This window comes from Lepidochelys kempii, chromosome 4, assembly GCF_965140265.1.
Source record: "Lepidochelys kempii isolate rLepKem1 chromosome 4, rLepKem1.hap2, whole genome shotgun sequence".
NCBI lineage: Eukaryota > Metazoa > Chordata > Testudines > Cheloniidae > Lepidochelys > Lepidochelys kempii.
The window spans coordinates 96,623,523-96,637,379 of NC_133259.1; the positions used below are offsets into that span (position 1 = coordinate 96,623,523).

A 13,857-nucleotide genomic window follows, 5' to 3' on the forward strand; every position below is an offset into this window, starting at 1 on the left:
TGATAAAGATTTAAAAGGGTTCTGCTGAGTCATTATCCCACCTGACTATAGGGGAGTAGAAGTGGGAAGAGAGGATCTAAGGAATAGGCTTAGCAGTCAAGCCCGCAGAGGTTTAAATTGAACTTAAGGCATATTTTTCTTTATTTTTTGTGAATTTTAAAAAAAAAGTTTCAGAAACAGGCGAGTTTGAACTCAAAATAGCATGTACGCTATGTTTATAAGGCAGACTGGAAAAGGCAACAGGTGACACTATATAAAGAGCAATAAGATGAAGTACAAACCAAAGTCACATTGGCTAAAATACTAAAATAAGTCAGGGGGGAGGGCGGAAATGCTTGCCAAATTACTCTTGCATCTCTGTACCTGTTGTTCCTTTATGTTGACCACAGGCTGATATTCCCCTGCAACTACAACTGGATATTCTTCATTGTTTACCCTGAACAGTTGTGCAGTGTTACTGTTTTGTCTATATTTATCTATAGATCTATATGTCTATATACATAATCTTAATAAATGCATAAAACTATGTTAAAAGAACATTCAGGTTGAAAACTCAAGCATTCAAAAGTTAGGAAATGCCAGAATTAAGGTTGCCCATGTAATCTTAATTTGACCGCTTTATAAATACACACTATAATACAATCCAACTACATGATCGTGCTATTTTTTTCCACTGACAGAATTCCTGCCTCATTCAGTGATCAGAAAAAGATGGTGCTCACTGAACAAATAGCTATTCAATATTTTTTAAACTCATCAATGTGTCCATGCCTTATACACCTCACATCATCCAAACCTTGCACTAAATACAGAATTACTGACTTCCTCCTGGTGTTTCTATAGTGCTCTCATCCTGGTATCCATATGTTTCACAAGCACTAATAAGTTTGTCTTCCCAATACCCAGTTGAGATAGGGGAGCATTATCACCATTTTACAGACTGAGAACTGAAACACAGAGATTAAGCCCAAAATCATCATATGAAACCTGTAATTTTGGATGCCCAGTTTCAGACACCAACAGCCCTATTTTTCAGAGTACTCAGCATTTTTACATGTTTATACAGTCAAAGCACAGATACTGCTGACTTTGGTTTCAGCTGCAAGTGCTTTGCCCTTCTACAAATCAGGCCCAAAGTATCAATTTGGGCATCCAGAAAGTAATGGACACACAACTAGTAGTCAACTGTGAAAAGTTTGGTTTAAGTGGCTTGCCCAGCATCATATAGGAACTCTGTGGCAAAGAATCCAATTCTCCAGGTTGGTATTCAGCTGTTTTAACTAGGAGATATCCTTTCTTTCTCTTCCTGCAGTCTTTTACCTCAGTGGCTACAAAACTTCTGAATTCTAGAACAAATGGGGCCTACAGGCCACAGCCTCAGTCACAAAACAACCCTGATGAATTTCCTGAGCACTATCCATTCTGTATACTGATATGGTAGGATCCTTTAGGGGAAAAAAGTATATTATGTTATTAAACACTATCACAATGCATACACACAAGGAGGATAAATTATGTGGCTGTACAAGCAAACTTAATTCTGCCATTTCCTAAATTTTGAGTGCTTGACTTTGCAACTTAACATTCTTTTAATATCACAAAAACCTTAAGTTTTTCAAAAAAAAATTCCATTAAGTGAAATTATATTGACCTCCATGTGAGTCACTGACAGCCCTAGAACCTTTAGATCCATAGCACAGCTTCAGTTAACAGCGTAACTGGTAGCAAAAACAGGCTATTATCCTCTGTGGACCAACCACTGCAGAGGGGATGAGACATTTCACCAGTGGGCTTCACAGCTATTTGCTTGGGAGCAGACGAATGTTGGGACTTACCAGTTACCGTCTGGTGCCAAAGCAGCACAGGGAAAGGAGAAGCAAGCACAGGGAAAGACCTCCTAAATATTGGGTTAAAGCATACTTGGAGATAGAATATTCTCAGATTTTTGCTGCTAGCCTCTAACAAACCTCTACTGAGCATGCATGAACAGCAATTTTCAGAGACTTATAAATTCAATAAATTTGGGAAGATTTTCACAGGGATGATAAAAAGCATATGTCTGACTCCAGAATGACACCCCTATCAAATTTCAAGTCCCTGCTCCAAATCTTGGAGGTACCAGAACTTCTCAATGAAGATTTGTAACAAGTTTTCAACATTGGCAAAAGGGCTTACTTTCCCATAACCTTGCTTTTTTGAAAACAGCTGAACTGCTTTTGCTGAAACTTTTCCAGAATTTAGTCTGAGACAGACAATCGGCATAGAAAATTTTGGCACATACAGTTAAAGTTCAGCAAAGCTACTGAAAACGGGGTCTTTTGGCAAATGTCAAGCAACCCTAACTTTAAGAAAAACAACAAGGAGTCCGGTGGCACCTTAAAGACTAACAGATTTATTTGGGCATAAGCTTTCGTGGGTAAAAAACCACTTCTTCAGATGCATGTTTTTGTGGATACAGACTAACATGGCTACCCCCTGATAGTTGACACCTAACTTTAGGAGTCACTGCCAGCTCCACCAGTATTATACACACACGTAATGTTACAAATGTAAAGATAATTGAGCAATTTGGGATTGCTAGGTGAAATGCACTGTCAGTTATACCTGGAACAAAATCTCTTTGTTTTTCTGGTATGATAAACTATATTCTTGGTTGTGATTCAGACCACAGAGAAACTAGAAAATAGGCCATATGGTTTTCAGGATAATTGTAAACACCCAGTCTAGTACTGAGGCTCCCCCAATGGAAAATTAAATAGAGGAATCTACGGAAACAGGTAGACCTCCAAATTTCCTCTAAGGGAGAGGTGCCTCTCCTTACAAGTTGAAAAAAATATAAAAAACATTTTAAAAAAACCACATTCTCTCCAACAGCTCTTCGTAACCCATGTTGGACAATTACTCTATTCTGCACTCTAGGTTTCTCCAGAGTACACATTTGCTTCCAGATCCCAGAGACAGTTACAAACTTACACATCCCCACTAAGCATGATAACTATATCTTGCATCAGGGAACTAAACATCCTTCTTACTATACCTTTTACAATTCTGTTGCACAGCCCAGACTGCAACTTAGTCCTTGCAAGTTGCATGGTAAAGTCTGTTATGCTACAGACTAAATACTTTTTCATGTGATTATATGTAAATGTAGCGGATATATTTTCCAAAGTTTAAATTTAAATATTTAATTTAAAACCACATGGCTCATTTCAAAATACAGAGCTCTTTTTCCTTTTTATTTTGTAAATTAACCTTCTAAACAAAGCAACCCAAGACACATAATTTGAAGTGCACAATAATTTCATACACAAAAGCATTACTTGCCTTCATATGGTGTGTCCGGAGGTCCTGCTATTTCTCCTCTTAATTCTGTAAAATTCTCATCTACAAGATCTACTTTAATTTGATTTTTGCTCGTCTTAAAAATAAACAGAGAAAAACAGTTATGAGTAAGTTATGTTTGATACACACCTTCCCAAAAAATAAAGTATTCAATTTTTAGAACAGATTTCTAAAAATAACCCATTTCAGATAGCTATGTTGCAGTTAATTTAATTTAAAATATAACCTTATGCAGCATTACTGTTCTCCAAAGTAGTATTTATAGAGCCACTAACATAGACAAGGGTATTCAGGAGAATGTGGAGTATCTGAAACTACTTTTAATTTTTAATTGACTAGATTTAAAGTGACTCCCTAAATAGCTATTTAGTCTGAATACTTTAAACAAGACAAGAAAAAAAACTCAGTCCGAAATTTTAACTTGATTATGTTTAATATATCACTTGGAAGTGTATTGTTCTGTTTAAAGCAATCACCACCTTCACTGGAATACAGCAAGAAGTCTCAAACAGTGTACTGACCTATTTTTTAAAACAATACAATATCCTAAATATTAACATTAAAGGAAATCTTGTTTAAAAGCACTTTTTCCACAGACTTCAGCGTTTCTCAAATATGGCCACCAGAGGTTTTTCTTGCAGCCACAACCACCTGAGTGGGGACTGGGGAGGGGGGGAGGGCAAGCATTTGTCCCTTCCCTGGGTCTGCAAAGTACAGTATTTGTATGTTTGTTAATATCACTTTTCACTGCCTCCCAGCTAGCTAACCAGTCTGCTGCTGTGAAAAGTGATAACAACATACAAATATCACTTTTCACAGAAGAGGACTAACTAACTAGCAATTCTATTAAAAAACAAACCAAAAAAGCAAAAAGAACAACAAAAAAGACAAGAACACGCAAAACACATTATTTGTGCTTCTATTCTGTTTAGAATAGTCAATAAATCAATAAAGAATAGAGACAACCGTACGTTGTTGTTATTGAGTCTGCAACAAAACCTTACATAAATAAATTACAATGATTTGGATCGGTATATGTGTATATTTACTTGTTTTTCCTAAAGCTAGTTAAGTTTTTTAGAAAAATTGTCATATTGGCCACCAGCAAGAGTTGGTCGCCGCACTTTGAGGCCACCAAAAAATTTGTTGCGAGAATCCCTGCTCTCAGACAACATTTAGGTGCAGGAGCTACTGGCTATTTGTCACCTCCTCCCTGACTACACAGTTCCTAAGACACATTTTGTTGGAGCTCTGTAGGTTAATTTCCAGTTTCTCATAATGGCATACTTAGATACTGTATGATGTATGTTTCATAGAACCATTTATTAAAAGAGTTTAACCAAAATTATACGTTCCATTCAAATTTGTCTTTCATCTCAGAAAGAAGCAGGAATAAAATGTCTACATGTGTTCCAAAAAAATTTTTTTTTAACAAAACAAAACTACCCATGGAAAGATATACACCTAGATTATTTACAGGTGAAATACTAGAGGGCCACACACTTTGTTGCTTCTATCGTCTGAGCTCTTTGCATACACCATGGACTCCCTGAATCACTCCATTTCTCCCCATAAGCTGTCTGTGTGCCACTCTCCCATTCCCGTCTCTTTCAGAGACTCTTGAAACCCCTACCCCACCCTTTTCCCCATTTCAGGATCTCTGTGAAAATCCCACCCCCTTTCCTTTCACCATTCTTATTTCTTCTTTTTGTTTGGGAGACAAGTCATTCCAGATGACAACATTTTAAACTATATTGGGAGGACAGACAAAATTATGCTGTAAAGTATTAACAGCTGCCCATTCTCTGATCTACAGATAATTACAGAGCTACAGGAACTACTGGGTCTGCTAACCAGATGCAAGGGGCTCCATGGGTCCATTTCCCCCTTCCCATTTTCCAAATTTCTCCAAGATTAATACTATTCTGCCCACTGATGCCTAGAACATTTCCTGATTTTGAGTTGATCAGATGTGGAATTCAAAGGTTATCACAAAAGACAAACATTAGGATCACGGATATTAAAATATACATTTTTTGAGCCAACATTCAGTTTCCAAACTAAGAAATGAAACAGATTTTATGCCTCTCTTCTATTTACAAATATTCCCATTTAGAACTTAGAACAGGTATGATGGTGACACCAGCTACAGCGCCATAGCAGAGGCTGAGTTTTCACTTCAAAAGAAGGAATTAAATCACTTCTGTATGGAAGAATACAATACATCTTTCACAAAATAACTACTTTGAGTATTTAAGTAGTTAATGAATTTTGAGACTTTACAAGTAAATCTGTTAATTGTTTACAAGTTACAATTAATTTTAAACGGATGCTATAAAAATTTAGCACTCTGTCAGATCTTTTATCATCCAAAATCATCTCAGCTCGGGTATTATTTACACAAAAATGGCAATGAGGTAACTGTTGAACAGATCTGATCGCTTATTAAAATAAATTTTTAGGAATTTAAGTTTAATATTTTCCATTAATCTTCATAAATGAAAATTTCTCCTTCAGCAGAGACTGAAGAATAGTGGTTTCAAGAAACTTGAATCACCCTCTTTTAAAATGGCTGCCACCTCGTATGATTCTGAAAAGATTTGACTCAGGCTACCTTTAGTAAAGTTGGCCTTCTCAAAATAGCTGCCATCTCTCATTTGTTCTCAATGGGTCTGAAGACACAGACTGCCCTTAGCAAGGATGATTACTGCCTCCATTTACCTCCTTCCCTGTCTCTTGACAGCCTAAGGGGCCACCGTCTTCCCTAAGGTAAATTTCCAGACAAAAACTGCTTAGTTCTAGATTAATATTCATCTGTTTCTTTTGCTGACAATTTGTATTTAATATTTTCCAGTTCATTTATCTTTGACAGAGACTATTTGTATAATCACATTGAACACTATGGTTAATATTGTGAAACAAAAGGAAATGGACTGTTTCAGAATGTGCTATTTTAAATGTCCACATTTTGAAGCTCAGAGACCATTTGATGACTTTCTATGCCCCAATCACCGCTAAAAATCTTTGGTAGGAAACCCTGGGATTCTAATTAGATATTTTAAAAGAGCCATCCTTAATGAATCAGTGCGTTAGGATCACTGTAACAATGTTTTTGTGATCCAACTGCTAGTTTACCACCACCATTTAACCAATACAATGGATTTCTAAGGACCACTTCCATATACAGCCATCACTTTAAAGGATCCCTATGGAAAGTCTCAAAAAATTTTATTCTTCTATTTGTTAGAGACCATCTCCACACAATTTTTTCAGGGCCTTTGCGCAGTCAATTAATTATGGCAGATTTCATCCCAGAGCTGTGCTCACATTAATGTGTGATGCTGCTACACAAACATGTCTTGCAAAACTCTAGAAAGAGTTAGTCACATCAGCACACTAGGTTCAGCTCTAATCAAAATAGGAAGTCTCAATGCTTCTCAAATGGGAATGGACAAAATGCTATGAAAGAATATTTCCTTTTCTTGCTTCCAAAATATTTTTACTCTCCTTTGAATATAGTATTAGTCCACACTAAAAATTAGTAACTTCTTTAAAAAGGTAATGCTGAATTATATCCCACATTTACATGCGAGTTCAATCCTTGAGGGGGCCATTTAGGGATTTGGGGCAAAAATTGGGGATTGGTCCTGCTTTGAGCAGGGGGTTGGACTAGATGACCTCCTGAGGTTCCCTCCAACCCTATGATTCTATGAAATAAGAAACAGACCCAGGCTGTGTTAACTGATCAGAATTCATTAATAGGATCTAGACATGATCTGAATTGCCCACAGAAATACAGCAAGATTTTATATCATCCCTGCTTTGCAACCATAATTTGTCAGCAGGGTGTGAATCTAACACAAATGTAATTTTACAAAAAATAAAGACATATTTGTGTTTTGACATACAATTAATTATAGATACATCTTGATTAGAAGGCCATATAAAATTATATCAATCTATATTTGAGAAACTCAGAATACAGTACATTTTTTCCAGACTTAAATTATTGATCTGCTATAGTATCGAGAAACCTCTTAAGAGTTCAGTATAAGCACTGTAACAATTCTGACAATACTTGTATCCCTACAATATTATAGTTCCCCAAAACTACTTCTGCAGATATTCTATGGCACTAATCTGAACTAAACAAAACCTAAACTTAACAATTTAAACAATCGGTCCTTGTTGTGGTTAGAGTTGATGAAAAAAAAAAAACCAACAACAAGAAAACATTTTGGGTTAACTCCAGAGCAGAAACAAAGTTAGTATCTTTAAAAAGATGTATTAACCTTATGCCAAATTATTGACAGACGATGAAAGGGAAAAAAGCCAGGAAATGCAAGTTCTGCAACACTTGCCACCAACACAAGAACATACTAATAAAATGGGATTATGTTCAATAATATATTGCTCCCCTAAACATTTCTCTTTCCTCCCTCCTCAGAGACAGACACACACACACCATTTTTTTGAAGTGCTAAATGAAAACTATATATACACACACTTAAAGCCCTACGTCAAGAAATTTTGCTAGCAAGTTTTCTTCAGACCAAATGTATAACTCAAAGTCTAAAAGCATAGATTTACCATGAAATTGTTGACAAAATTAATAATTACAAATAGCTACTAAAACATAGGGGAAACTAATGGATCAGCAGCTTTGAGGCAGTTGTAGTGTTTCTACTTTGTTTGTAAGGTGGCCTATATAAGTAATTTTTAACAGTACATTTTCCAAGCTCTAATAATATCAGAAATATCTAGTGTTAAATGTCAGAGCAAGCCCAATGTGGTGTGCCTGGTGATCAGCATTAGCAAGAATACAAATGTTTAGCTCATGAAGTGTAACTGAGCAATTCTGCCAAGCCCACCAGCAGAACCAGTGGTGATATTATACCTGGGTTGTACTGTATTTACAAAAATTTGTATTACAAAAGTTTATAAAATTTTTAATTACAATGAGAATCTGCATTTATACATACCCCATTTTGGACATTAAAGTTGACTGGAAAAAACCTACACATCAGCCATGCCTCTGTATAACATACTACAAGTTTATTACTGGAAGATGACAGTATGCAGATAAGTAGCATGGTGTGGGCTGAGCTAGAAATGATCCTCCATTTATTTTTAAATAAATACTGTTTGCCAAGAGTGATATAAATGACCCTACACCCTTGCATCACAGCAACCCCCGTGGTACATTTCCCCCACTCCAAATGGATTCCTGACTGACCAGTAGCAATTGGGGGTTGCAAGATTCCACAAAGCAACCACCACCCGGCTTCTTCACTGTCACTGCAGATCTCATTTTGGTGTCGCTGCACTGGAGCTGGGGTGAGCTCCGCACACAGATCCAGGACTGTGGCCTTGCGTGTCCAAAAGTTTTACAGCCACAGCTCATCATCCCAAACCTACATAATGATGCAATCCCACCAGTAAGTGCTTGTTTCTCGGGCTGCGAATCGGCACTCCACTATCTGCAGCTGTTCTGTGAATGCCACCAACAACTTTGAACTGTTTCTTTCTATGTCCCACAGCAATCTGGCCTCCAAGGAATTGTCATGTTCCCAGTGGCTCCACAAATACTGCAGAATCAGACATCCCAGGCTCACAGCACTCATCACAATAGCACAGAGCTGTGCAGGATCCATGTTTCTCACAAAAATGGCAGATGTGCAGGTGTGACCCGGATCCTAGTGGGGAGCCAGCTATGATCACTCAATTAGGGTGAACTACAAAGAACAGGGCAATCACCATAAAGCTGGTGGATATTCCAATACCTAGATTTACCAAGCCAGCATACAACAGCTTTATTACCACACTTGTTACTCCGAAGTGCAAACAACACGTTTCCCTTAAAGTGATCCAGCCTCAGGCCTCCATCCAGGTACCAACATCAAATATGATGAAAATTTCTGTAAATTTTATTTCATCATATAAAAGAAAAGGTTCTACCAATCCCAAAGGAGCGGACACATTACCTCCCAAGTTAATGAATGTTTCAGATCTTACTCAAATACATGCTACAGCCAATTCTTATTAACTAAACTAAAATTTATTAAAAAACAAAAGAGAGGGAGTATGGTTAAAAGATCAATATACATACAGACATGAGTTCAACTCATTGAGGTTCAGATTCACAGCAGAGATGGTGAGCTTTGTAGTTGCAAAGAGTTCCTTTAAAATTCAGGTTTCAGAGTAGCAGCCACGTTAGTCTGTATTCGCAAAAAGAAAAGGAGTACTTGTGGCACCTGAGAGACTAACCAATTTATTTGAGCATAAGCTTTCGTGAGCTACAGCATCCGATGAAGTGAGCTGTAGCTCATGAAAGCTTATGCTCAAATAAATTGGTTAGTCTCTAAGGTGCCACAAGTACTCCTTTTCTTTAGAATTCAGTTGTTAGGTCAAAGTCCAATGTCCAAAACTCATATTCAGGGCGTACCAACATAACTGGGACTTTGGTCTTGTCACTCAAAGCTTCCCCTGATGAAGCTTAAGCAGATCTGAGATGACAGACTCATGACCCAAGGATCTTTTATACAATTTCATGTCTTTTGACAAGTTGGAATTCCTCAGGGAACAAAAGGTAATTAATTAGTATGACTTTGAAGGAGGTCCATCACCGGTACTTAGCCATATGAATTAACATAAGGCCATTTGCTTGTTCCTCAACCATTCACACTACATTTCAAAGAGATGAATACTGAGATATCCCACGTTTACAATTCATTTACATTATAGGACGTTCTTTAGACCTCTGAATTATCAGAATACAGCATAGACAGGGACGGTTGATTACATTGTCCACCCTTCTCATACATATGTAAATACAAAAAAACCACAAACATTATTTCCCCACACATCTTCTGTGAGTTATTTATTTTGCAGGATGTTTAACCCTTTCTAGCCATGCGTCCCAGCAGGTTTGCAGGGATTTTGAAAAGAGGCACAAAACATTATGGAATGCAGATGAAATTATGGGATGTTGAAATCATGTTCCCAGTCATCCCTGCGTGACTCAGTTGCCCCCACGAGACATTGCAAAACTTTCCCAAAACACCCTGCGCTAGTTGGTGGCAAGTTGCACAGTGGGATAGCACCCAGATTGCACAGCTCTCTGCATCAAGGCAAGCACTGCTAGTGAGGACCCAACAGCCAACATGAAGTGTAATGTCAATATGCAAAAGCAATTTAATTACTGCGGTGGCTGCATATAGATGTAATTTAGGTTGACAATTTTGTAATGTCCCATTAAGTTTCTTCTGCTGCCATTAAAATAACCTTCATTCTCAACCTCCTGACCACCTCCTCCCAACCACATGGCTCAAAGCTGAAAACACTCATTGATTTAAAACTTGTCAATGATTATGTAAGGAGTTTTTTTTCATTATATTATCCAGGCAATCTGGGTCCCTTCCCCAGGCTTCAGTTTCCATGACATTGTCCAGGCAGCCCAGCTAAGATCCATTTTTGCCTCACATGTGTGTCAGGTAAGGAAGGAGTTTATAGCAGTTTTACCAGCTCATCTTTCTGGGCCTCAGCTGTTGTGGTGTTCGTCAAATAGCCCAGCTAACCAGACTACCCTTTTGGCTCCCGTACCCTCCTTGCATGCAAGATGAGACTCTAGTTTCTTATCTCCCTTCTACCTGGCTCAATGGAACCCTCTAGAGAGAAAAGGAGTACTTGTGGCACCTTAGAGACTAACCAATTTATTTGAGCATGAGCTTTCGTGAGCTACAGCATCATCGGATGCACTCGATGAAGTGAGCTGTAGCTCACGAAAGCTCATGCTCAAATAAATTGGTTAGTCTCTAAGGTGCCACAAGTACTCCTTTTCTTTTTGCGAATACAGACTAACATGGCTGTTACTCTGAAACCTCTAGAGAGAATGCACTGTAATTCAGTTAATGCCTTCTTTTACAAAAAGTAAGAGAGCAAGAGACCTGCAGGCAGGTCCCAGAAGGGCCAGGAAATTAAACAAAATGTCAGGTGCCTGGGTGAAGCAAAATACGAATTCCACAGCAACAAAATCTGGTGAATTGTTTGAGAAGGATGGGACGCCTCAGCAGTCACTGTTTCAAACTCACACTTGATTCATGCTTTCAAGTTGGTCTCTGCAGCCATAAAGACAGATTTTTTTTTTTAATTGAGATTTTGGAGCACAATTCTGTGGTAATTTCCATTAGCACTGAATTGCGAGGCACTGTTTATGCATTACACTGACGCTGAGGGACACTTGCTCAGAGTCCTCAGATTTGCACTCTGGGACACAAGACGAGTTCTTGAGTGTTTCTCTTTGTCAGCCAATTGAAGTCAGAGTTTGCTGACATTCAAGACAGTGCAAGGCTCATCTTTCAACTCAATCATACGCTTTGGAGAGGAAATAAGTTGTATTTCCAAGGTTGGGGTGGTATTTCAAGTATTATTTTACATTGCAGCACTATTGCTGTAAATATCAGTGTTTGGAATGGGACACTCCATTGTTTTAATTGATATTGCCCTTTGTGGGAATACTGCGTCTTTATTTAATGTAAATGCACCCAGATGCTAGAATGATAGGTACATGTTTAATAAATAAAAGTGACCAGTAAGGTTTTACAAAAATATTTTCCTCCACAAGAGGGAGAAAATACACTGCTAATCTCCTTAGAAAACGAAGTATAGGAAAGGTAACTCTCTAAAAACCTGAAAACTCAAGTACAGACTTCCTGGTTTCCTCTGTTAAAGGTTTTGTCTCAACTAGGATTTAAAGTGGGCTGTTACCACGTGTCAGGGTCTCAATGTGTGGATGAGATGATTATGTAAGTAGGAGGGGTTTAGATTTATTAGGGACTGGGGAAATTCTGGGGAAAGTGGGAGCCGATACAGGAAGGATGGGCTCCACCTAAACCAAAATGGACCCAGAATGCTCGCATTTAAAATTAAAAAGGTCGTAGAGCAGTTTTTAAACTAAGGGCTGGAGGAAAGCTGACATGTGCGGAGGAGCACATGGTTCAGACAGCGACTTCCCTGAGAAGAAGATCTATTAATGGAGATTCTTTATGTCCCAGGAAGGAAGAGAGGATGGAAGATGATAAAATACAGGTAGGATCTGATGAGAAACAGTCAAATGAAAAAAAGTACCATTCAATTATACGATGTAATGACAGCGAGCCAAAAAGTGACAAGTTTTTAAAGTGCTTGTATGCCAATGCTAGAAGTCTAAATAATAAGATGGGCGAACGAGAGTGCCTAATTTTAAATGAGGATATTGATATAATAGCCATCACAGAAACTTGGTGGTATGAGGATAATCAATGGGACACAGTAATACCAGGGTACACAATATATCAGGAGAACAGAACGGGTTGTGCTGGTGGCGGAGTGGCACTATATTTGAAAAAGCATAGAATCAAATGAAGCAAAAATCTTTAATGAACCAAACTGTACCATAGAATCTCTATGGATAGTAATTACATGCTCTAAGAACAACAACATAGCAGTAGGGATATATTACCGACCACCTGAAAAGGATGGTGATAGTCACTGTGAAATGCTCAGAGAGATTAGAAAGGCTATTAACATTAAAAAACTCAATAATAAAGGGGGATTTCAACTATCCCCATATTGCCTGGGTACATGTCACCTCATGACAGGATACAGAGATAAAGTTTCTTGACACCTTAAATGACTGCTTCTTGGAAAAGCTAGTCCTGAAACCGACAAGAGGAGAGGCAATTCTTAATTTAGCCTTAACTGGAGCACAGAATCTGGTCCAAGAGGTGAATATAGCTGGACCACTTGGTAATAGTGACCATAATATAATTAAATTTAACATCCCTGTGGCAGGGAAATCACCACAGCAGCCCAACACTGTAGCATTTAATTTCCGAAAGGGGAACTACACAAAAATGAGGAGGTTGGTTAAACAGAAATTAAAGGGTACAGTGCCAAAAGTGAAACCCCTGCAAGCTGTATAGAAACATTTTAAAGACACCATAATAGAGGCTCAATTTAAATGTATACCTCAGATTAAAAAACAGAGTACCAAAAAAGTGCCAGCGTGGCTAAACACCAAAGTAAAAGAAGCAGTGAGAGGCAAAAAGGTATCCTTTCAAAAGTGGGAGTTAAATCCTAGTAAGGAAAATAGAAAGGAGCATAAACTCTGGCAAATGAAATGTAAAAATATAATTAAGAAGACCAAAAAAGAATTTGAAGAACAGCTAGCCAAAGACTCAAAAAGTAATCCCAAACAAAAATTTTTAAGTACATCAGAAGCAGAAAGCCTGCTAAACAACCAGTGGGGCCACTGGACGATCGAGATGCTAAAGGAGAACTCAAGGACGATAAGGCCATTGAGGAGAAACTAAATGAATTCTTTGCATCAGTCTTCACGGCTGAGGATGTGAGGGAGATTCCCAAACCTGAGCCATTCTTTTTAGGTGACAATCTGAGGAACTGCCCCAGATTGACGGGTCATTAGAGGAGGTTTTTGAACAAACTGAAAAACTAAACAGTAATAAGTCACAGGGA

The 13,857-nt window shown here is 38.0% G+C and overlaps 1 protein-coding gene across 5 annotated transcripts in view; it reads right to left on the reverse strand.

Annotated features, from left to right (window-relative positions):
• UBE2K (ubiquitin conjugating enzyme E2 K) overlaps positions 1–13,857 on the reverse strand; it is a 58,426-nt gene that overhangs the window by 27,457 nt on the left and 17,112 nt on the right. For 2 of the 5 annotated variants that reach the window (XM_073342249.1, XM_073342247.1), the window contains exon 2: positions 3,325–3,418. The exons of 2 other annotated variants lie outside the window; for them this stretch is intronic. In XM_073342249.1, the coding sequence (XP_073198350.1) occupies positions 3,325–3,418 (94 nt within the window). Of the gene's footprint in view, positions 1–3,324; positions 3,419–5,956; positions 6,498–13,857 lie in introns of those variants that run through there. One more of the 5 variants, XM_073342250.1, reaches the window with a different exon arrangement.